The sequence below is a fragment of the Onychostoma macrolepis genome, chromosome 02 (assembly GCF_012432095.1).
Source record: "Onychostoma macrolepis isolate SWU-2019 chromosome 02, ASM1243209v1, whole genome shotgun sequence".
Classification (NCBI taxonomy): Eukaryota; Metazoa; Chordata; class Actinopteri; order Cypriniformes; family Cyprinidae; genus Onychostoma; species Onychostoma macrolepis.
The window spans coordinates 34,520,983-34,546,317 of NC_081156.1; the positions used below are offsets into that span (position 1 = coordinate 34,520,983).

Here is a 25,335-nt window from a genome sequence, read left to right on the forward strand (position 1 = left end):
TAGCAGGGTGTGCCGTATAATTAGCATGGTATCTGGTAATCAGATCATAATAATGACTATATATTTATTTAAAGCACTGCTGAAACACAACTTGTTTGCAGAAACTAATATCCAAAACTACATTACATTTTGGCAGCACCACTGAAGTTTGATATACAGTATCAGTACTGTACGATATAGTACATAGAATATCACTTTTACAATATATGAAATAAAAACACAGTAGTACCATTTAGGCCTACATATCTAAATAATCACGCGGTTTCATGGCATTGTCATTTTTGTAAATGTAGCATTGTCTCTATTAATATTTCAATTATTTTTATTCTTATATTTACCATTTTTACTTCACTTTTTCATTGTAGGTAATATTCTTTTAAATTTATTACAAGGTTTTTTATATATATATATATATATATATATATATATATAAATGTCTATTTTTAAATTATTACATCAAGTTAAACTAAATTAAACTATAAAAAACTGTACAAATATTAAACTAAATTAAAAACTTTAAACTAACAAGTTTAAGTTTTTATATTTTATAAATATTTTTAGATTTACATGTTTAGTTCAGTTAATGTTTATTTTAAGTAACAAAAAAAAAACTTATGGTTTTAACTTTAGTAATCATACAGTACCATGGTATATTTCTGTGTAATAGCACTACTGAACCATGATACCTTTTCAGAAAAAAGCAATGATCATTTCTACCAAGATACTTGTTACTATAATTAATGTTACTACAATAAAATGTGCATGAAATAAAAGCAAAACTTAGTTTTCAGCAAAATAATGAAATATTTTGAAGGCTTAATATACTTTTATAATATATATTATTGCATTTTGATATATAAATTTATTATGATTTTACAGTTGCAACTATAATTATGGTATTTCAGTATAAATTTATGGTACATTTTTGTAAGGGAATATTATGGTCAGTGTGTAATATAGAAATATCAGTGTGAGTCAAGAGCTGCTTGATTTAATCACAAACACTATCAGTTCCAGTACAGAGCGGATTTAATCAGAGCTTCAGCTAATATTGCAACACAGAGAACACTTGTGACTCATATTTTGGCTCACCTTGTGCATGAAGGGTATTCACATTAATTAAAAAAAAACAAAAAACACTTTGGAATGTTAAAAATAAGCATGAAATGTACTGCAGTGAATGCACATACAACAAGCAGGGTGATGGTCTTTAGATTAAATATATGATTAAATTTAAATCCAGCAATGCACTTCTGATTTAAGTACACTTTATTCTCGCTGTCAGCATCAGCTCAAATGAATCCAGACCAAGCACAGTGGTCATTCGTGGGTAAAAAACCTCATATAAACTATAAATAGTGGCAATAAAATGTTTAAACCACAAAACAAACACATCTACACTGTAACCTGTAATGCATCCTATACACGTGGACGTCAGATGCACTTCGATTCTACCGGAAGATGTTTGATCACATACATTTAGTATAAGCTCCACAGTTAGGACATGCTGTGGTATGATTTAATCGTGATTGTTTTGAGTTTACAGACATTCATCAGTGACTCAGGCTTCCCTTCTTGCCCGTCCAGAGTTCTCGTAGTTCCACCTGGCAGCCGAGGTCTCTGAGAGCGGCTCGACCCACGTCGCCGCAGTCCCTGTGAGCCGCCAAAGCCTGCGAGATCAGCGCCTCGGCTCCCATCTCCAGGATGAGCTGGCTGAAGTCTCGTGTGCGGGCCACCAGGTTCCTCAACAGCATGCAGGACTGTTTCTGGAACAGCGGGAAACGGGACATTGTAATCACTAAAAGAATTTCATTAAACAATACAAGTATCGGCTGGTTTGGTTTCCAGAAACAACAGGGAAGACAGGAACACTTATTTTGAAGCTTGCTTTGTTTATTTTTTTCACAAAACAAAGGGAACAGAAGCACAAAGAGAACAAAAAAAAGGCCAAAAGGACTTGAAAAAGTGTTTCTTGTGGAAGAGGATTAGGGCCAAGCTATAATAAAATATAAAACCCTTTTGAGAAAAAAGTTGTTGAACTTTGAGGAAAAAAAAAAAAGTCATAATAAAATGTTGAGAATAAACTTGTTAAATTATGAGAAAAAGTTTTTAAATACAGAGAAAAAAAAAAGTTATTTTTTATCGAAATTTAACGACTTTAATCTCGAGATTGTTTTTTTTTTTTATTATTACTTGGCTTTAATCCTCTTCCGTAGTTTCTCAAGAAGCAAAAAATAAAGATATAAAACTAGAATTAGGTTTAAAATATAAACTAAAATACAAAACTAGAATTAGGTTGTTTTGTGTTTGTCATTTTTATTTATTTTCTTAAAAAATATATTTGTATTTTTAATTTATTAGTTTTAGATTTTCAGTACATAAAGTTAAACTAAATGAAAGCAAGAAATATTGCTGTGATATACAGACTTTGAAATTGTCTTGGCAACTAGCTGAAATAAAATAATTTATTTTATTATGTTAAAGTTTATTTAATTTCAAGCAACAAATGTTTTTATGCTTTTAGTATTTTTTTATTTTATTTATTTAACTACATCTTATTTAATTTGTTAACTATAATAACCATTATCAAGTATTCACCAAGAAGCTAAATAAAATAAAATATAAGTAAACAAATGGAAAAGACTATCAAAGCAGAAGAAAGTACTTTAAATAAAAAAGAAAATAATTAGTTAAAGGCTTGTTTCAGGACCAATATAGTTATTGTTTTTGGTCAGGCCTTAAGAGCAAAATGAGATGCATTTTCACCTAGTTTTGGATGGCATAAAGGTATTCTGCAACTGAAATTGTGAAAACTTGTACTTTTTCTGTTACTGTGTCAGAATAAAGTCCTGTTCCTGTAGCTGAAACAGTAGAGCGTGGCACTAGCAACACCAAGGTTGTGAGTTTTTTTAACCTTGAATGCAATCAATGTAAGTCGCTTTGGATAAAAGCATCTGCTAATGCATCTGAGTCAGCGTGCACACTGCCGCTTTACCTGCACATTAACTTCAGCCGGATGAGTCTTCATGGCCTGCAGGGCCGCCAGCGCTCCGCCACACTCCATGATGACTTTACAGTTGTTGGGTTTGCGTAGAGCGAGAACACAGAGCGCCGCACATCCGTGCTCACACACCTGAACCCACAGCGGGAAAACAGAGACAAAGACACTGAGAGGAATTTCAGAGCTTAAGAACAGACTCGTTTCAATTAACAAGTGATTTTGAGCTGAAATGTGACACTGAAGACTGGAGTAATGATGCTGAAAATGCAGCTTTGATCACAGAAATAAATTACAGTTTAACATATATTCACATAGAAAACAGTTATTTAAAATTGTAATAATATTTCACAATTTTACTGCATTTACTGTATTTTTAATGAAATAAATGCAGCCTTGGTGAGCAGAAGAGACTTCTTTCAATAACTCATAAAAATTATACTGACTTCAAACTTTTGAACACTAGTGTATATAGCTACAAATGTAAATGTATTGATTGCATAATTAATAACTAATTACTACAAACTTTATTTCATGCATTTTCTTTGTGGAAACTAGACTTGTTTATTAATTATAACAAATACAAAAATATTTATAATAAAAAACTCTTAAAAATCATTATAAAAATGATTAATTATAAAAATATATAATTTTATAATTCTACATTTAATATTTCATTTTTATTCTTATTAATATAATTATTAGTGCTGTCAAATGATTAATCGTGATTAATCGCATCCAAAATAAGTTTTTGTTTACATCACATATGTGAGTGTAGTTTATATTTATTATGTATATATATAAAAATACACACATATGCATGTATATATTTAAGAAAAATATGTTATGTTTATATATTAAATATATTTATATATAATATAAATTATATGAATATAATTATATACATAAAATATTTAATGCATGTGTGTGTGTGTATTTATATATACATAATGAATATACAGAGTACACACATATATTATGTGAACAAAAACTTGGATTACTTTGGATGCGATTAATCGTGATTAATCGTTTGACAGCACTAATAATTATATAATTCTTAGGTGGTATATCAAACACTGAATTGTCTATTAACATTACTGTATGTTTCTGGAAACAGCAGGAATGTGTTGAGTGTATGGAAACTCATTTATGAGTAATTTACTATTAAACAGTTAATGTATTTTTAAAAAAGTTAAAAGTTAGTAAGAATTTGTGGACAGTAATTTGCTAATTGCCATTCTATTGCACTTCTGAGGACACACCTGTGCATTGGCCATGTGACGGTTCATCGCCATGACGATAAGCTCCGCCCCTCCGGCATTCACAATGGCATCTTTAACATCATCATTTCCTGCGATGGCCTTCAGTGCGCTGAGCACCTGCTTCACAAGCTCCTGGAAGACAGCAAGATGTTTGTTTGTATTCATAAGAAACGATGCCAAACCTCTCACTGATCCAGCAGCTCACCTGAAAATCCAGACTGTCAGCCAGGAGTGAGATTATGAAATTCAGCCCCCCGAGGTCTACGATGTCCTGACAAAACTCGTTTCTCACGGCCAGACGGGACAGAGTGGCACAGAGTTCACTGAGCACTGCTGTGCTCTCTGGATGAGCTGAAAACAACACATAATCAACAATCAATTATAAACATATATATGTGACCCTGCACCACAAAACCAGGCATAAGGGTCCATTTTTGAAACTGAGATTTCATCATCTGAAAGTTGAATAAATAAGCTTTCCATTGATGTAACAATATTTGGCTGAGACACAAATATCTGAAAACCTGGAATCTGAGGGTGCAGAAAAAAAAACAAAATATTGAGAAAATCGCCTTTAAAGTTGTCCAGATGAAGTTCTTAGCAATGCATATTACTAATCAAGAAGTTTTGATAGATTTACGGTAGGAAATTTACAAAATATCTTCATGGAACATGATCTTTAACTTAATATCCTAATGATTTTTGGCATAAAAGAAAAATCAATAATTTTGACCCATACAATGTATTGTTGGCTATTGCTACAAATATACCTGTGCTGCTTATGACTGCTTTTGTGCTCCAGGGTCACATATATGCATTCATTATAACTCTGCCCTGAATCATATCTCTTTAGGTAATATTAATAGGCCTTGTTTTTGCAAATCAACAAATCATATCACTTCATTATCACATCACCATATACACATAAATCTACAAAATAATATAATAGCATAAAATATATCCTAATGTTTACAAAATATGTTTATATATCATAGAAATTATATCAATATAAATATATACATGTAAATATTTTTAAAATATATACTGTATGTGTGCGTCTTTATATTTTGGATGCGATTAATCGTTGCTCAGTACTAGTTAATACATTTATTTATTTCTTCTTGCATGCCTAGTGGAAACTCGACTCACCTTTAGCAGCTTCAACGATGATTTTCAGTCCGTTGTGCTCCAACACAATCATCTTGGCGTGTTCATGGGCGTGTCCGAAGGGCACACGCACATCATCATCAAAGGTCATGACCCTCAGTGCGACACAGGCCTCCCTCACGACCTCGGGGTGCTTGATGTGGCGTGTGATGCTGGCGGTGAGCAGTGGCAGCATGCCTGCCTTCACCAGATCCTGCCGGTTGCTCTCGTGTTTCAGACAGCAGTGTCGCACCACACGGATACACAGACAGCTGAGAGCGGCGTCCGTCTGGTGCGCGGTTAAAGCGCCTATCAAAAACTCTCGCCCTTCCACATCCAGCAGATCCGGCTGGCCGTCTGTTAGCGCCGAGAGTGCAGCCAGAGCGACGGAAAGGGTTTCCTTCTGTCCAGCGGCTCTCTGGCAGCAGGCGAGGATCGTGGGATACGCTTCTTTTTGAGCGGCCAGGTATCGCTGTGCGAAGCCGAGAGAGCACTGCTGGGTGAAGACTCTCAGATCCTCCAGAACAGATGCGGACGATGAGGCCACTGCAGTTTTGAGAGACTCCAAAGCCTGGAAATACGCCACCGATAACATGTTAAAAACAAAACACGATAGTCTCTGTGGAAGTGAGGTTAGCTCTGCAGCATCTCGTGTGAAGATATACCTGAAGAGTAGTAGTGTACAGTTGTGCTCATAAGTTTACATACCCCTTGCAGAATGTGCAATGTGTTATTTTTTTTTTTTATGTAGTACTGTCCTGAATAAGCCATTTCAAATAACAGATGTTTACATATACTCCACAAGACAAAATAATAACTGAATTTATAAAATTACCCCGTTCAAAAGTTTACATACCCTTGAATCTTAATACTGCGTGTCATTTCCTGGATGATCCACGACTGTTTTTATATTTTGTAATAGTTGTTCATGAGTCCCTCGTTGGTCCTGCTGTTCTTCAGAAAAATCCCCCAGCTCCTGCACTTTCTTTGGTTTTCTGCATATTTGAACCCTTTCCAAAAGTGACTATGATTTTGAGATCCATATTTTCACACTGAGGGACTCATGCATAACTATTACAAAAGGTAAAAAACATGTACTGACGCTCAAGAAGGCAACACATTGCATTAAGAGACGGGGGGTGAAAACTTTTGAACAAGATGATGATGTGTAAATTCTTCTCATTTTGTTTAACGATCATATTTTTTCATTTAGTACTGGACTTCAGAAGCTACATAAATACTTACATGTTTCCCAGAAGTCAAAATAAGTACAATTTACCGTGATCATCCAATTAAAAAAAGTTTACCCCTTCGTCTCTTAATGCATTGTGTTGCCTTCTTGAGCATCAGTAAATGTTTTCACCTTTTGTAATAGTTATGCATGAGTCCCTCAGTCGTCCTCAGTGTTAAAAGATGGATTTCAAAATCATACAGTTACTGTTGAAAAGGGTTCAAATATGCAGAAGATGCTGGAAAACCAAAGAAAGTGCAGGAGCTGGGGGATTTTTCTGAAGAACAGCAGGCAGTTGAACTGTTCAGGACCAACAAGGGACTCATGAACAACTATCACAAAATATAAAAACAGTCGTGGATCATCCAGGAAATGACATTAAGTTTCAAGGGTATGTAAACTTTTGAACGGGGTCATTTTTATAAATTCGGTTATTTTTTTGTCTTGTGGAGTATATGTAAACATCTATTATGTGAAATAGCTTATTCAGGACAGTACTACATAAAAAATAACATGCAATTTTCATGCACCCTCTTATTTTGTTTCAATTATTAACATTTTGCACATTCTGCAAGGGGTGTGTAAACTTATGAGCACAACTGTATTTTTATTTAATGCCATGTCAGCATCTTATGCTATTTTCATGGCAAAAACAAGTAAAAAAATACAAGTATAACAAATACAATAAAAACCAGCAAACAAACAAACACACGTTACATTACATAAGATTTTTTACATTAACAATATAACACTTTTTCTGGCAAAATTATACTAAACTCTTTAAGTGAGTTCACTTCATAAAAGAGTTTTCTACATACATTAAAAGCGGGACAGTCCAATAAAATATGTTTGACAGAAAGGAGAATCTTGCAGAACATGCTTTGACTAGGGTTTTAAAAAAGAATTACAAATCTGTTTGAAATTTTATACCTGAAGAACCTCATGGGTCTGATCCTCTGCGTTTTCTTCAGAAGAAACTTTGGGCACCGCTTTAACAATGTTGCTGAGATCCACACCTGTGAAGACAAATCAAACCACTTCATTATCATATCACCATATACATCTACATCGACAATCCAATACTGTATAATGTATTCTAATGTGTACATTAATTATGAATGCAAAGGTCCCTATTATTACCATTTTAAATGACCTATAATCTTTTTGTAGTTCACTTGAAAAGTCCTGCTTTGTAAAAACTACATTTTTATACAAGCTCCTAAAATAAATGTGATGGAAAGTTTTTATTGATATTTTTGAACTCAGTATTATCAAATTAGGATATATATATATATATATATATATATATATATATATATATATATATATATATATATATATATATATATATATATATATATATATATATATATATATATATATATATATCGTTGCTTACCTTTAAAGTGAATAATAATATTTATAAAATAACTAGGTAAATGTTGTTTAAACTATTTTAAGATGGAGTTTAGTATTTTGCACTGCAGTCAAAAAGGTCAAACATTTAGAAGACTTTTTGAAATAAGCCTTTTATGCTCTAAAGCTGCATTTATTTGATCAAAAATATAGTAAAACAGTAATACTGTTAAAAAAAGTTCTTTTTAAGTTTAAAAACACATTTGCATGGATGTAACTATACCTTTTTGTTTCTTCAAATATAATTTATTTTTTTATTTAAATATTTTATATGAGCATTGATGTAACTTTATGCATGCCATGTAAGTATTCTGTTATTTATTTAAATATTATACAATCAACATCCCATTTAAGCATTTATATGATCATGAATGAACTATTTATTTGTTTACTTAAATAGAACATTAGTTGTCTTATATTTAAGCATTTATATAATCACTGATGTAAATGTATTTATTTATTAATGTATTTATTTTGTTATTTATTTGCATATTATACAAACAATATCCCATTTAAGCATTTATGAGCATGGATGTGACTATTTATTTATCTGTTTACTTAAATATTATACAGCTAATGTCCTTTTTAAGGTGACCATTTCTTTCTTTCTTTATATAACTGGTCTAAAGTTGATCATAATTAAGATCTTTGAATATTCTGCTCACTAAGACTGCATTATTTGCTCAAAATATAGTCAAAACAGTAGTACTGACAAAAAAAAAAAAAATTTATATATATATAGGTGCTGGTCATATAATTAGAATATCATCATAAAGTTGATTTATTTCACTAATTCCATTCAAAAAGTTAAATTGTATATTATATTCATTCATTACACACAGACTGATATATTTCGAATGTTTATTTCTTTTAATTTTGATGATTAGAGCTTACAGCTCATGAAAGTCAAAAATCAGTATCTCAAAATATTAGAATATTACTTAAGACCAATACAAAGAAAGGATTTTTAGAAATCTTGGCCAACTGAAAAGTATGAAAATGAAAAGTATGAGCATGTACAGCACTCAATACTTAGTTGGGGCTGCTTTTGCCTGAATTACTGCAGCAATGCGGCGTGGCATGGAGTCGATCAGTCTGTGGCACTGCTCAGGTGTTATGAGAGCCCAGGTTGCTCTGATAGTGGCCTTCAGCTCTTCTGCATTGTTGGGTCTGGTGTCTCTCATCTTCCTCTTGAGATTCTCTCTGGGGTTCAGGTCAGGCGAGTTTGCTGGCCAGTCAAGCACAGTAACACTATGGTCATTGAACCAGTTTTTGGTACCTTTGGCAGTGTGGGCAGGTGCCAAGTCCTGCTGGAAAATGAAATCAGCATCTCCATAAAGCTTGTCAACAGAAGGAAGCATGAAGTGCTCTAAAATCTCCTGGTAGATGGCTGCGTTGACTGTGAACTTCAGAAAACACAGTGGACCAACACCAGCAGATGACATGGCAGCCCAAATCATCACTGACTGTGGAAACTTCACACTGGACTTCAAGCAACATGGATCCTGTGCCTCTCCACTCTTCCTTCAGACTCTGGGACCTTGATTTCCAAATGAAATGTAAAATTTACTTTCATCTGAAAAGAGGACTTTGGACCACTGAGCAACAGTCCAGTTCTTTTTCTCCACAGCCCAGGTAAGATGCTTCTGACGTTGTCTCTGGTTCAGAAGTGGCTCGGTAGCCCTTTTCCTGAAGACGTCTGAGCGTGGTGACTCTTGATGCACTGACTCCAGCTTCAGTTCTCTCCTTGTGAAGCTCTCACAAGTGTTTGAATCGGCTTTGCTTGACTGTATTCTCAAGCTTGCGGTCATCCCTGTTGCTTGTGCACCTTTTCCTACCCAAATTCTTCCTTCCAGTCAACTTTGCATTTAATATGCTTTGATACAGCACTCTGTAAACAGCCACACCTTTCAGTAATGACCTTCTGTGACTTACCCTCTTTGTGGAGGGTGTCAATGTTCGTCTTCTGGATCATTGCCAAGTCAGCAGTCTTCCCATTATTGTGGTTTCAAAGAACAAGAGACACCCAGAATTTATACTGTAGGGATGGTCATTTATTCAAACTCAAATGTAAATATTCTAATATTTTGAGATACTGATTTTTGACTTTCGTGAGCTGTAAGCTCTAATCATCAAAATTAAAAGAAATAAACATTTGAAATATATCAGTCTGTGTGTAATGAATGCATATAATATACAAGTTTCACTTTTTGAATGGAATTAGTGAAATAAATCAACTTTTTGATGATATTCTAATTATATGACCAGCACCTGTATATTATTAGAAAATAATTATTAAAAACTTCTGACAGATTTTGTGTGTATATATATATTAGACATAAATATACATACATATGCATATATTCACTCAGGGTACACAAAATAATTAAGTAGACATATTAAAGTAAACTAAAGGATTTTTCATGAACATTTTCTTTAATAACTCGTGTTTTTATTTTAATAACTCACCCTGAGATTCAAACTGCTCAATGGCCTCCTTCAAAGCTTCGCTTCCCTCCATGTCAAACTCCTCAATGTTTTCTCTGACCACTGCATCAAAGGTCTCCTGTATTATTCTGCGTTTGGCCATGACTGCAACAGCTGCTGTAAAACATCACAACAGAGCTTTAGTTTGGCTTTCACAGCCTGACAACCAATGCATTCAAGAGGAAGCCGTAGATTGCGTTTGGTTTATTTGGTTATCGGTTAGGCAAGTTACTCAAAGAATGTAATATATTACTCATTACTAGTTTCTCCTTTCAAAAGTAATATTGGCAACAGTAATTAGTTACACTACTAGTTACTGCAAAAAGTAATAAAATATTAATTACAGTAATAATATTACAGTAACTAAATTACTTGTAACTAGTTACTGGCCAACACTGTGGTTAGGACATGAAACTAAAGCAGATAGGTCACACTAACAAAAAGCAAAATAGGGTTACCATGGTTTTTGGACATGTACCATGGTAATACCACTGTGTGCAGTAAAGTACCTTACAGAAATATGAAAATAGCACAGCGCGTTTAGTAATCACTCAATAATACTATGCTGTATATCACATTACCATCTGACAGCATCAATGGTACCGACACACTTCACTGCAATCAAAGCGTGACTAACACAAAAACGTTATTTATTACCGTTAGTTACACCACCTGAGCGTAACATTCACTCGAACCCAAAGCAAAACAAGCCGGTTTCACACAAAACTGATGATAATCCTGAAACTCACCGACACCCAGCCTAGACCTTCTGATAAAAAGGCCCTCTGGAGAAGAGTGGGCAGTACGCTAAAAGCGTAAGCATAGAACAGCGTCCGCACGCAGCGGAGTTTAACTGACGCAAGCGCTTCGTGAATTAAAGCGTTGCGTTGCGTTGCGTTTTCTTTAATGTGGCTCGGGTGAGATTCGCGAGAGAAAATAGGTTCCGCTTGATATACGTTTTTATTTGTTTATTTATTTTTTATTGAACATATTGAACAGAATATACATATACAATGGCACTGATAAATTTAAATAAATAAATAAAGGCAAATTGAGCAAGGCACGTATACAATATAGATGCAAAGTACCAATAAGGCTATATAGGAGAATATATAAAAGGAGAATATATATTTAAAAAAAAAAAAAATTTAAAAGAAGTGTAAGTTGGGGTCTCTTCATTCCTCTTCAAATAAATCAAGTTCACTTATTATTCTCCGCTGCATATACTTATGGATGTAGACGGACAAAACATTTTTCATATTTAAAAAAAAGTCGTATGCAACTGATATTCCACAAATTAATGTTTATTTAAAGTACCTTGAGGCTAATTTGGGTGTATATTTACACTTATCTGAATAACGATTAATGTACACTGACCCTTTTCGAGATAAATGAACATAAACCCCACCTTAGCCTAGGACTTTTACTTCTTTAAACTCTTCATAATATTGTATTTTAATTGTTAAACAAATAAGCCATTAAATTATTTACATTTATAATAAAATTATGCATTTATTGCAGTTTAACAACTGATGTCCTATTTAAGCATTTATATTTGCATGGATGTAGCTGTTTATTTATTCTGTTATTTACATAAATATTATGAAACTAATGTTCTATTTAAGCATTTATATGTGCATGTATTTGATTTCTTACTTATTTATTTCTTCTGTTGTTTCTTTAAATATTATATAATGCCCCACTTTATTTATATGTGCTTGGATGTGACTATTTCTTTATTTCATTGTTTATACTGCTATTTACTTAAATATTATACAATTCATGTCCCATTTAATAATTTATATGAACATTGATGTGACTATTTATTTAGTTAGTTAGTTATTTACTTAACTATTAGACAATTAATTTCCTATTCAAGCATTTTATGTGTACGGATGTGTCTATTTTATTTATTTATTTACTTGTTCTGTTTTTTACCTAAATATTACATAACTAATTTCATATTTGAGCATTTTATGTGTATGTGTGTGTCTAATTTTTTTAAATGTATTTTCTTTGTTATTCTGTTTTTTACTTAAATATTACATAACTGTCTTATTTAAGCATTTATATGTGCATGTATTTGACTACTTACTTATTTACTTATTCTGTTGCTTACTTAAATATTATATAATGCCCCACTTTATTTATATGTGCTTGGATGTGACTTTTTCTTTCTTTCTTTCTTTCTTTCTTTCTTTCTTTTATTTTTATACTGTTATTTACTTAAATATTATACAATTACTGTCCCATTTAATAATTTATATGAGCATTGATGTGACTATTTATTTATTTATTTAGTTATTTACTTAACTATTAGACAATTATATTACGATTTATTTATTTACTTTAGTGCAGTCAAACAATTAATCATGATTAATCGCATCCAAAAAAAGTTTGTGTTTATATAATATATGTGTGTGCTGTGTATATTTATTATGTTTATATAAATACACACACATGAATGCATATATTTAAGAAAAAATGTGTTGTATTTATATATAAAATAGCCTATTCATATTTATATATAATATGAATTATATATATATATATATATATATATGAATTATATATATATATATATATATATATATATAAATAAATAACATATATACATGGTTGTGTGTGTTTATATTTATACATTTTATGTGCACGGGTGTGTCTAATTAATTAATTAATTTATTTATTCATTTATTGTTATTGACTTAAATATTATATAACTAATGTCCTATTTAATTCAATTCAATTCAATTGAATTTAAGTATTTAAATGTGCATGATTGTGCCTGTTCATTTATTTATTTATTTTCGATTTTTCTTCCATATTTCAGTTATGCCATATGTAAATACTGTATTTCATCGCATCTTTCGCTCATGTGTGACGCCAGGGGGAGCTGTATTTTTCAGCCGAAGAAAACCGCGTCGCGTGCGTGCGTCATGACGCCGAGCTGAAAGCGTCGCCTGAATATAAACCCGCGCTGCGTCGTGACGCTTCCTTCTCCCCTGCCTGTCCCCACCAGCGGAAGGCAGCGCGCTCTCTGTTCTAAAATCAGTGCTGAGTGAATCCTGAAACATCTGACAAAATGGTACGTATCAGACATATTATTTGAGTCGGTAAAGATGTACAGCGAGCAGATGTTAATATCAGATGCAGTATTTGTGCGTTTAACGGGATTTTCAGTACAATGCGTGCGGGAAAAGGCCGGCTAGTTTTCCACCAAACAAAATGGCAGCGGCTGTTTTGCGGCGCGACTCATTTTTAAAATACTTTACAAATTATTTATCATTGTTTCTGACTAGATTATAATTCTTTTATCACATACTTCAGCGAGTATAACTCAAACTAAATCCTTAACTGGTAATTTTGAGGCGTTCGGTTTGTTTGTCAGGCCGGGCCTGGTTAGCATGTTAGCTAACTCTGCCACGTATTGTTGAAAGAATCGCGTGCTTGAGAAAAATCGCACCCGAAGCCCTCAGTTATCTGGTTTTGTAACTCCATATCCTGATTATTTAATTCCAATACTAGTTCTTATGTTTTCCCTCTGTTTGTGATGGGCCGCGTGCGGTTTTTATCACTTTGCCGGCCGGTTAACGTCAGGTGTCGGGTGTGTTCACACCGGCACGCAACAGTCACGTGTCGCGGTTTATCAGCGTGGCCACATCACGCACATGGCCGTCTATTGTTTGCGCAATGGCTTTTGGTAGGCCGTGAAATAACGCTAGTGATGGATATTTAAGGTGGTGCGTTTATTCTGGCCTTTGAGTAAAAGCCATTGCGTTTTACGCGGCAAAATAATACAAAAATTCGTTACCGCTTTACTGCCAGTTATATACAATCACGTTCAGCGGGAGTACGTTAACTAGTCGCATGGATCGGAATTACGTAATTTAATTTTAAAATAAACGTAACCGAAATCTGTTACAGTTACTGAGAGAAGTGCGTAATTAAATTAATTACTTGCGAAAATGTTAACGATTACGAAAGGGGTTACATTTGAATTTTTTCAGACATAAACAGATTTGATTGAGTTGTAACCCAAATTGCATCACAGCTTTAAAATATGGGACACCAATGTTTCAGGAGTTAAGGACACAGTACGTCGCCATGAAAATAGCATTGACGCTGGCGTTGCGTTAAAACGTGAATACATCAGGACACAGAACAGGACACGTGCTTCATGTTTTATTTTTTTATTTTTTCTTCAAAGCATTGTTAAATGCCAGTGTTTCTTGTCATAGCTATTTAAAGATTTGGTTTCAAAAACAGTTTCACAACTTAACTATTTCTTGTTATGATTTTAAATCAGTATTTAACCTTTTAAAAAAAAGAGCTGCTAAAGTCTGAGTTTGTGATGGCTGTGCTTTAAAATTAAATTATGGTCTTAATTCTGGTGATGAAGGATTTCATAAGTGACTAATCGCTGTTGGACACTACTGCACGATTAACCCTGCCTCCTTTAAACGTTTCAAAATGATTAACAGTTGAAAACATTCATTAGAAAATTAATCCAATTTAATCAGTTACACTACTTATTACATTTTAAGCTGTGTTGGGCTAGTTACTCAAAGAATGTAATGTTACTCCTTTCAAAAGTATTAGTTACTTTACTTGTTACTCTCTGGCAACAGTAATTAGTTACGTTACTTCTGTAACTGTGTATCTGCCAGATGAAATTCTTCTAGAATGTTACTAACAACATATTTCTGCCTCATCATTCGCAGTCAGAAGTTATTACAAACACTCAGTAGTGATTAACAGTGACATTCAAGTAGAAGTGTTGCATTCATCTCTTTAATTGTCATGTGTAGCTTGAAGTAATTTTTCTGTTACCCATATGCGATTAAATTTCGTTATGTATTTTATCAAATTACATGAGTTTGTAAGAAACGGTTTAATTTTCCAAAAATATTTTTAATATAATGTGCTGATCAGAGGGATGTAATGCCAGAGTAAAGCCACATGTGCATGTGCGAGTCATGAAAATTATGAAAAAAATCTAGGAATTATTTGATTGTTCGTTTTTAAATTAGCGGGGTTGAGGCATCAAAACTAACTAAGCTGTTTTATGTAAAGTAACTGTAGTATTACTCAAATCTTATTAGTTACACTACTAGTTACTGTAAAGTAATATTACAGTAACTAAATTACTAGTAACTAGTTACTGCCCAACACTGATTTTAAATGGGGTACCTTGTAATCTGTAACCCATTACATTTCCAAAGTAACCTTCCCAACACTGGTCGTGTTTAATATAAATGTCACATTTGATATCTACTTAAAGATGTCTAATTTGCTCTTTGCATATGGAATAAATGCAACATAAATGCTTTAGGCCTACAGAAGTTTTGATGTGTTAAGGACCATCTCTCTAGAAATCTTAATCTGTAACTAAGAGGTTTGTCAAGAACAAGTAAGTTGTTACAAGTGTAAATTGGGTTTGGGTGACGAATGTCAAATGTGTCTCTTTCAGGTGAACTTCACAGTCGACCAGATCCGTGCCATCATGGACAAGAAGTCCAACATCCGTAACATGTCCGTGATTGCGCACGTGGACCATGGGAAATCTACGCTGACCGACTCTCTGGTGTCCAAGGCTGGAATCATCGCTTCCGCCCGCGCCGGAGAGACCCGCTTCACTGACACACGCAAAGACGAGCAAGAGCGCTGCATCACCATTAAATCCACGTAAGACGCCCGCAAATGATTGCAAGCCTGTAATTAAATGTATATAAACATGCAAAACTAAACCTGGAAATGTGCAAGCCTGTAAAAGTGCAATTAAATGGCTGTAAATGTTATTGTGCATAACTAAACCTGGAAATACAAGGCAATTTTTTAAATTGCAAGTCTGAGTAAAACGCAGTTTAACGAATGATGTTAACATTTCCTCCGTGACTAAACTTAGAAATATCGATTTTAAATTCACAAGCCTGTAAACATGCAATTATATATGTAAACATTATTGCACGTGACTTAATACTGGGAGTTTCAAAATTGCAAGTCTGTAAATAAAATGCTGTGTAATAGGAAAAACATTATCATGCATAACCAAATCTGGAAAAATCAGGCTGTTTTAAATTTTCAATCCTATGAAATTGCAATTGAATAGTTGTAAACATAATGTGCTTATAACTAAACTTGGGGATATGTGGGAATTTTAAAATTGCAAGTCTGTAAATTGACCCTTATGCATGCTTATTAATGATGTTCAGTAGGGAGTGGCTGTGACGTTAATGAGGGCAAAGGCTGTGCAACTGCTTTTTCAGTGCTTTATGGTGTTGAGTCATATATAATTTCATACACTGGAGTAAAATTAAGTATTTGTTAGGGGTGGATTAATATATCGTGTCACAATATATTGCAAAACAAAAATGCAACATGTATCATGTTTAATTATAACAAAATTATATAATTTGGCATCAATTATGGTAAGCCCAGGAAGTCATTGATTTGACCTTCCATGTTTATTAATAATAAAACTAAAATGCATTCAATAAAATGCAATGTTTTGAGTGTATGTAGTGAGAGACAGAGTGCAGGCATATGTCTTAACAATCATATTTATGTATTTTCTTGTTCATTTTCTTTATTGCTCATAGCAAAATCAATACGGTTTAGCCAATAATCTATGACCTGCTTACTAGAACACAACAAAAGCCCAGCGGAGTGTCTAATACTGCTATACAAAGAGTTTGTTGTTGATTTCCCTGCCATGCCTCTTTCACAGTGCTATCTCCATGTACTACGAGCTGACCGAGAATGACCTGGCCTTCATTAAGCAGTGCAAGGATGGAGCTGGTTTCCTCATCAACCTGATCGACTCTCCCGGCCACGTCGACTTCTCCTCTGAGGTCACGGCCGCTCTGCGTGTCACCGATGGAGCTCTGGTTGTGGTGGATTGTGTCTCTGGTAAACATTTTACTGTGGTTCTACATCATACTATTGTTGATATGGTCTAAAGTCACCTTTCCACAAATTAAGCTTTTAAATTGAACCAAAAGTCTTAAATTCATATAGTTGTGGCTTTAAATGTTGCATCCACTGCAAAAAAAAAAAAATGGATATTTAGTGTCTTATTTTACAATACAAATATTTAAAGATCCATAAACATTTACATAAGGCAAAATGAAGTCTGAGAAATTGAAGAATTGAGTTTTGTCTGTCAATGGGATATGACTGGACCCATTAGAAGATGTTTATTCTGGTTTTAATCAAACTCAATTAATTTTAATCAAGTTATTTTATTAATGTGATTTGAGTATGAAATCTTGTTTTCTGAGAAATTGATCAAAATGAAGTGCCTTTGTACATAAATGAGAACAAATATCTGCCAATAGGGTCAGAAAAATAAACTTATTTTCCCTTTGAATTAAGCTTACTTTATGACCTTTTTGGCCGATATTTGTTCATGCTTTAATCACAAACTGGCCAACTTTTAATTAATTTAACACTTTACAGTAAGGTTCATTACTTAACATTAACTACATTAGTTAACAAACTAAGATTGAACAATACTTCTACAGCGTTTATTAATCTTAATGTTAATTTCAGCATTTACTAATGCATTAAAATCACAAGTTGTGCTTGTCAACATTAGTTAATGCACTGAATTAACAATGAATAAAACTGTAAATATTTATCATTGTTCGTTCATGACGCCTTATTGTAAAGTGTTGCTGAATTTATTTATTTTTTAACCCCTTCTATTTATTCCTTGGTCTTAAATTTAACTTCATAATACCTGCAGAAGTCCAGGTTTACATTTAGAGAACATATTGAAGCATTGTTACCTTCAGTTTATTGCTTATTCTCTTCACTTGCTCTTGAAAAGGTCTTAAATTTACCTTCATGAAACCCTGAAATGGTCTAAAATACTTTTATTGCTCAACTTACAGGATGTTAAATGTCTGCTTTTTGCGCAGGTGTGTGCGTGCAGACAGAGACGGTGCTGAGACAGGCCATCGCCGAGCGCATTAAGCCCGTGCTGATGATGAATAAGATGGACCGGGCCCTGCTGGAGCTCCAGCTGGAGCCTGAGGAGCTGTACCAAACCTTCCAGCGCATCGTGGAGAACGTCAACGTCATCATCTCCACCTATGGAGAGGACGAGAGTGGACCCATGGGCAACATCATGGTGAGAACATGCACTCATTCATTAATATGTGAAGTTAATGAAGTGCTAAAATGCAGTGTGGTCTGTGAGGAGAAACCATGCACCACTCTGATAGGCTGATGAACAGCTAACCACAATATCTGAGACCTGCGCTGATCGATTAGTGATTTCTAACACTTCCAGAGCTGCAGTCTCTCATCGGTTCTGTTTGTGGACTGTTTGTGCTCATCTCTCTCTCTGCTTTCTCCCAGATCGATCCAGTGATCGGTACTGTGGGTTTTGGATCCGGTCTTCACGGCTGGGCCTTCACTCTCAAGCAGTTTGCTGAGATGTATGTTGCCAAGTTTGCTGCTAAAGGTGAAGGTCAGCTGAGCCCAGCTGAACGCTGTAAGAAAGTGGAGGACATGATGAAGAAACTCTGGGGTGACAGGTGAGATTCATATCGATAAATGCAGTTTTGGCCAAAAAATAAATGAAGCTCTTTTGCGTTATATTAGTAATCTGCTTGAAGACTTAAGCTTAAGATTTTTAAAGTCTCTTCTGGTCACCAGGACTATTTGATTTAAAATATTTGATTTATATTGTGAAAGGTTTACAAAAAAAAGTTTTGTTGTAATATTAGAAACTGTAACTTATTTCTGTGACCAAAGCTGAATTTTCAGCATCATTACTCCAGTCTTCAGTGTCACATGATCCTTCAGAAATCATTCTAATATGCTGATTAGCTACTTAATAATCGGAAATGTTTCTTATCAGTTGAAAACCGTGATGCATTCTTTTGCCTGAAGGTTATTGGACTTGCACTATGTACATGAATAAGCATGAAGTGTGTATATAGCCTCAGTGGCATAAAACTATTGAATGGTAGTATAAATAATGGAAACAAATGTAAGCTATCTGTTAAGTGAAGTATTACTCATTCTCTGCTGCTTTTCCAGGTATTTTGACCCAGCCAACGGTAAATTCAGCAAGTCTGCCAACAGCCCTGATGGAAAGAAACTGCCCCGCACCTTCGCCCAGCTCATCCTGGACCCAATCTTCAAGGTACCTTTAAAGAGCCTCAAAGTGGTCGTCAGATGCCCATTTTCCACAAGTTCATATGATTCTTTAGGGTCTTAATGAAAAGTCTATACCATACTTTGGTTAATTTCTCAATGGTAGTTAAAACACCCGTTTTACTTTGTCAAAAACAGCTGTTTTAGTACATGTTGCTTTAAATGCTAATGAGCTCTGCTGACCCCGCCCCTCTCTTCTGTGGGGTGACGAGCAGACTGTGAACTTGAGCCGTGAAACTGGCTAACTAGCACATTATTAGGAAAGGTGATTTGCAAAGATTCGTTAAAAAACCTTATACTCGCTACTTCTGTACATGAAGCTGGATCACGAATGATTCGTGCGAACACATTTAGGTAGATCGGGATTGGCGCGTTTCGTTCAAAAAATGAAAGTAACGTTAATCCTCTGCTTCTTCAGCAGCTCAGATGTCGGGAGTAAATGACGACTGCTATATTCATTATTATATCCAACAACAAAACGCCTCAATCGCTTAAAAGAACTACGTCATTGTGACCGGAATCTCAGAACAGCCTGATTTGTGAAGGGATTTAAAAAAAACAAAAAAAAAACACTGGTTGGATTTTTATCATTATAGGGTGGATGTGTACACGCTTCCAACACACATTTATGTTCAAACAACTTGTAAAGTGAATTTTGCATCTGATGACCCCTTTAAATAGTAGTGCAGATCTCCTTTTGATACAGCGGTAATCACACCTCGCTTCCTCAATCTCCAGGTGTTCGATGCCATCATGAACTTCAGGAAGGAGGAAACCGCCAAGCTCGTCGAGAAGCTGGACATCAAGCTGGACACCGAGGACAAGGATAAGGAAGGCAAGCCGCTGCTGAAGGCCGTGATGCGTCGCTGGCTGCCCGCCGGAGAAGCTCTGCTTCAGATGATCACCATCCACCTGCCCTCTCCCGTCACGGCCCAGAGGTACCGCTGCGAGCTGCTTTACGAAGGACCTGGAGATGATGAAGCTGCCATGGGTACGATGCATTCATTTTCATGCGTTTACTTCGCTGTTTGCTGCATTTGAACTGTCTGACTGTCTTGTTGTGGTCTGCGCAGGTATTAAGAACTGCGACCCTAAAGCTCCCCTCATGATGTACATCTCCAAAATGGTGCCGACCACTGATAAGGGTCGTTTCTATGCTTTCGGCCGTGTGTTCTCTGGTGTCGTGTCCACTGGGCTGAAAGTGCGAATCATGGGACCAAACTTCACCCCTGGGAAGAAGGAGGATCTTTACCTGAAACCCATCCAGAGGTCTGCAGCGCTCGGGACTCATTAACACTAGTGATGCACTGAAATTACTTCTCATTTAGCCAAAAACCGAATAGTAGTTCGAATTTAACCAACACTATAGGAGTGGTATTTTAATTGCACAAGGCTGTTTTTATGTGTGACCTGTGCTGGTGAAATTGGTCTCAATGAGCAAATTGTTAAATTATTTTTCTCATTTATTTTCACAATGATATGGTTTGTTAGAATCGGACAAAAAACAAATTGTCTGTAGCTCAAAATTAGCCTGTGCACATTCCAACTCAATTATATCTTTTGACAATGTAGTCTGAACTGACATTAACTAGCATCAAAGAATAATAAATGCAGTGAAAGCATTTGTCAACGCAGTAATGTTAACAAATGAGACCTTTATTGTAAAGTGTTACTGATACAGTTGTTTCTAGCGACGCACCGAAATAAAAATTCTGTGCCGAAGCCAAAAATTCAGGATGCATTTGGGCCAAAAACGGAAAGTTATCTAATAAATCTAATTTATTTAATCGACACTTTGAATGAACAAAAGGTTTTTACAAAAATTTAAATTGCACACAAGGCAGTTTTTATTGAATTGGTTATTTCTACTCCCATTTGTTGGTGAAATATAAATTAAACGGTGGCAATAATACCACATTGAGTATAAAGACCATATTTATTACTTGTATTGTGTATTTGAAAAAGTTTAAACTTTCATATCAAAAGTAATAAAGCAAGAAGATAGCGATATTGGTAGTGCACCTACCATCCAATTAATGTTTAGTGACGTTTTGTTCATGCTTCACTTAAACTACACAGACTAAAAGATTTCTTCAAATCTATTATATTTTGTTTAATTGTGAATTTTATTTAGATTTTGAGATCGTTTTGTCTTGCCAAAGTTCATTTCCAGTTGTTAAAGTTGTGTGCATCACTAATTAACATGATTAAAACCAGGTCACGAAACTGTGCACTACTTTTCTGATGCAACGCTTCTTTATTCCAGGACCATTTTGATGATGGGCCGTTACGTCGAGCCCATCGAGGATGTGCCATGTGGTAACATTGTGGGTCTGGTTGGCGTGGACCAGTTTTTGGTGAAGACCGGGACCATCACTACTTTTGAGCAGGCCCACAACATGCGTGTGATGAAGTTCAGTGTCAGCCCTGTGGTCCGAGTGGCGGTGGAAGCCAAGAACCCAGCTGACCTGCCCAAACTGGTGGAGGGACTCAAACGCCTGGCCAAGTCCGACCCCATGGTGCAGTGCATCATCGAGGAGTCCGGAGAGCACATCATCGCCGGCGCTGGAGAACTTCACCTGGAAATCTGCCTTAAAGATCTGGAGGAGGACCATGCCTGCATTCCACTGAAGGTCTGTGCATGTTTAATGCTCGATTCTTTAGTGATGTTGTAACAGTTGTTATTAGACATTTGAAGGACTGATTTCGTAAGACCCAGAACTTTACAAGTTTCTATATTGTGCAATCATCCAGCCTTTCCTGTTGTAACCCGCATGTCTGGTTCTCCAACAGAAATCGGACCCCGTTGTGTCCTACAGGGAGACGGTCAGCGCAGAATCAGACCAGATGTGTTTGTCCAAGTCTCCCAACAAGCACAACCGTCTATACATGAAGGCCAAGCCGTTCCCCGACGGTCTCGCCGAAGACATTGACAAGGGCGACGTGTCATCCCGTCAGGAGCTCAAGACCCGCGCCCGTTACCTGGCTGACAAATACGAGTGGGAGGTCACAGAGGCCCGTAAGATCTGGTGCTTCGGACCTGACGGAACTGGACCCAACGTCCTGGTGGACGTGACCAAGGGAGTGCAGTACCTTAACGAGATCAAGGACAGCGTCGTGGCTGGGTTCCAGTGGGCCACTAAAGAGGTGAGACGTTCGAAGTTAAATGGGGTTTGGTTAACTAGCTGTCCTGTTGATGTCCTGGCTGGTCTGTGAGGAAAAATCATGCACCACTCTGAAGAAGTGATCGATAACCCCTACCACAAATATCTGAGACCTCCACAGGCACAGGAAAAAATTCAAATCTACAGTATCATTGCATTGAGTCTTGAAGGAAAATTTAAAAAGAGAAATTTTATACAAAGTAATACAATTATAAATTTAAATACTATAACTTCATCAGTTGTATTTACTAAATTGTCATATGCTTTTTAATTCAAAGTTGAGTTTTCTAAAATGTATTGCTTGTTGGATACTGAATCTGTCTCTCTCTAGCTTTATGAATCGAGGTTTTATGATTTGAGACTTGACTGTCCTCGTGGTTTGGTTTCTCTGCTCAGGGTGTGCTGTGCGAGGAGAACATGCGAGCCGTTCGTTTCGACATCCACGACGTGACTCTCCACACAGACGCCATCCACCGCGGCGGTGGCCAGATCATTCCCACGGCCCGCAGGGTTCTGTACGCCTGTCAGCTCACGGCCGAGCCCCGACTCATGGAGCCCGTGTACCTGGTGGAGATTCAGGTGAGACACCGTGTTCTTCAGTCAGCTTCACTGTGTGAATCCTCCTCTTTAACATACGAGCGTTTCTCACCCGTGTCTCTTCCTCTCTCAGTGCCCAGAGCAGGTGGTCGGCGGCATCTACGGCGTGTTGAACAGAAAACGAGGCCATGTCTTCGAGGAGTCTCAGGTCATGGGAACGCCCATGTTCGTCGTCAAGGCTTTCCTGCCCGTCAACGAGTCTTTTGGTTAGTTTCTATCTTAATCACATTAATAATGACCCTTTTTATCAAACAAATGTGACCCTGGACCACAAAACCAGTCATAAGGGTCAATTATTTATTTATTTTTAATTGAGATTTATACATCTGAAAGCTGAATAAATCAGATTTTTGGCATAAAAGAAAAATGTATAATTTTAACCCATACAATGTATTGTTGGCTATTGCTACAAATATACCTGTGCTGCTTATGACTGCTTTTGTGCTGCAGGGTCACACATGTGTTTATAATGTACTAAAAGTTCACTTTTGCCTAAAGTAATGTTCTTAAAGGGCAAGTCCACTTCCTGAATAAAATTGATCATTTACTCACCCCCATGTCATCCAAGATGCTCATGTCTGTCGGTCGCAAAGAAATTAAGTTTGAGGAAAACATTCCAGGATTTTTTTTTTCCATATAGTGGACTTCACTGAAGTGTAGAATCTCTGACTGATTCAGGCTGAGTTTGCAGTCTGAATTGAAAGTGCTGAGAATACAGGACTGAGCCTGTTCAAAAGATGAAACCGCCAACGCGTCTTTCTATTGTGTCATTCTCACTGTCCAACAACAAACGTACAGCGCAAGCAGTGTAGAAATGATGCATGAGCAGATTCTTTTGAAATTCATCTGTCAAAAGGTCCAAATCGGCCTCAAACTCATCAGTTAACGTACAAGTCATTTGGAGTGATTCCTGACTCACTGAATCGATAAAAAATAATGGCTGGTGGTTCAGAAGACAAATGAAGTTGAAGACGCATGTAGAACATTTTTCAGTTTAAGTACACAGTTAAAATAAATTTTTCAAATTAGTTTCTTACTCAGTTTTTTGGATTGAATCAAAGGACTCTGTCATACAGTTCCACAAAAGCAAAAAAAAAAAAAAATTCAACTAATTTTAATTTTTTTACTTTTTTATATATGCGCTTTGCATTTTAACTTTGATAGTAGTATTTGTTTGTATTATCTTAATATGAAGTAATTTTAGAATTGATAGTGATTTTTACAAGTGTGTGTGTATATATTAGTATATGATTTTAATAGTGGTAGTATCACTTGTATATTGTTTTGGGCTTTTTTTTTTTTTTTTTTTTTAGTACTAGTTTAATTAATTTGTAAACCTTGTATGATGATTTTAATTAAGTAGTATTTAATTTTAGCAGTTCTCATTCCTAATGAACGTGTTCTAGTCTCTCTTAAATCCATATGTTTGTGTTCAGTCTCTTAACATCTCGTATGTGTGTGTGTGCAGGTTTCACAGCTGACCTGCGCTCCAACACCGGTGGTCAGGCCTTCCCTCAGTGTGTATTCGATCACTGGCAGATCCTGCAGGGTGACCCCAAAGACCCCGCATCCAAACCCTTCCTGGTTGTGGGCGAGACACGCAAACGCAAGGGCCTAAAGGAGGGCATTCCCGCACTTGACAACTTCCTCGACAAATTATAAACGGCCGGACGACATCTCTCTGTTCTGTAGCCCAACCTCGACGCTTTACACTCATTCCTTCCCTCCTGCACTCTCTTCCTTCCCTCAGAGTTCAGCCGAGGGACTGGACTGTACAGGGCACAAACACCACACGTTTATCACATTCTGACAGGAAATTCAAGTGGATTATGTAAATCTAATAAAGAAAATAAAAATGGAAAATTA

General features: G+C 35.7%; 2 protein-coding genes across 5 annotated transcripts; one reads left to right on the forward strand and one right to left on the reverse strand.

Annotated features, from left to right (window-relative positions):
• Positions 1-979: 979 nt before the first annotated feature.
• armc6 (armadillo repeat containing 6) lies at positions 980-11,443 on the reverse strand. 4 transcript variants are annotated; one of them, XM_058793415.1, is made up of 8 exons: positions 11,290-11,443; positions 10,523-10,657; positions 7,568-7,653; positions 5,410-5,977; positions 4,466-4,611; positions 4,261-4,392; positions 2,996-3,133; positions 980-1,766 (listed from the first exon to the last, which is right to left on the reverse strand). In XM_058793415.1, the coding sequence occupies exons 2-8, from the start codon at positions 10,641-10,643 to the stop codon at positions 1,554-1,556; spliced, it is 1,404 nt and encodes a 467-aa protein (XP_058649398.1). In that variant the 5' UTR covers positions 10,644-10,657; positions 11,290-11,443; the 3' UTR covers positions 980-1,553. The 4 variants fall into 4 exon arrangements, with proteins under 4 accessions (XP_058649398.1, XP_058649404.1, XP_058649390.1 ...); XM_058793421.1 differs by having other exon boundaries at positions 10,523-10,654; positions 11,290-11,422; XM_058793407.1 differs by having other exon boundaries at positions 10,523-10,654; positions 11,198-11,339.
• Positions 11,444-13,468: 2,025 nt separating this feature from the next.
• eef2b (eukaryotic translation elongation factor 2b) lies at positions 13,469-25,335 on the forward strand. Its single transcript, XM_058751058.1, has 13 exons — positions 13,469-13,625; positions 16,011-16,225; positions 17,268-17,449; positions 18,463-18,674; positions 18,905-19,083; positions 19,592-19,697; positions 20,447-20,699; positions 20,782-20,977; positions 21,975-22,341; positions 22,502-22,855; positions 23,269-23,451; positions 23,543-23,675; positions 24,938-25,335. Exons 1-13 carry the CDS (start codon positions 13,623-13,625, stop codon positions 25,129-25,131), a joined length of 2,577 nt encoding a protein of 858 aa, XP_058607041.1. The 5' UTR covers positions 13,469-13,622; the 3' UTR covers positions 25,132-25,335.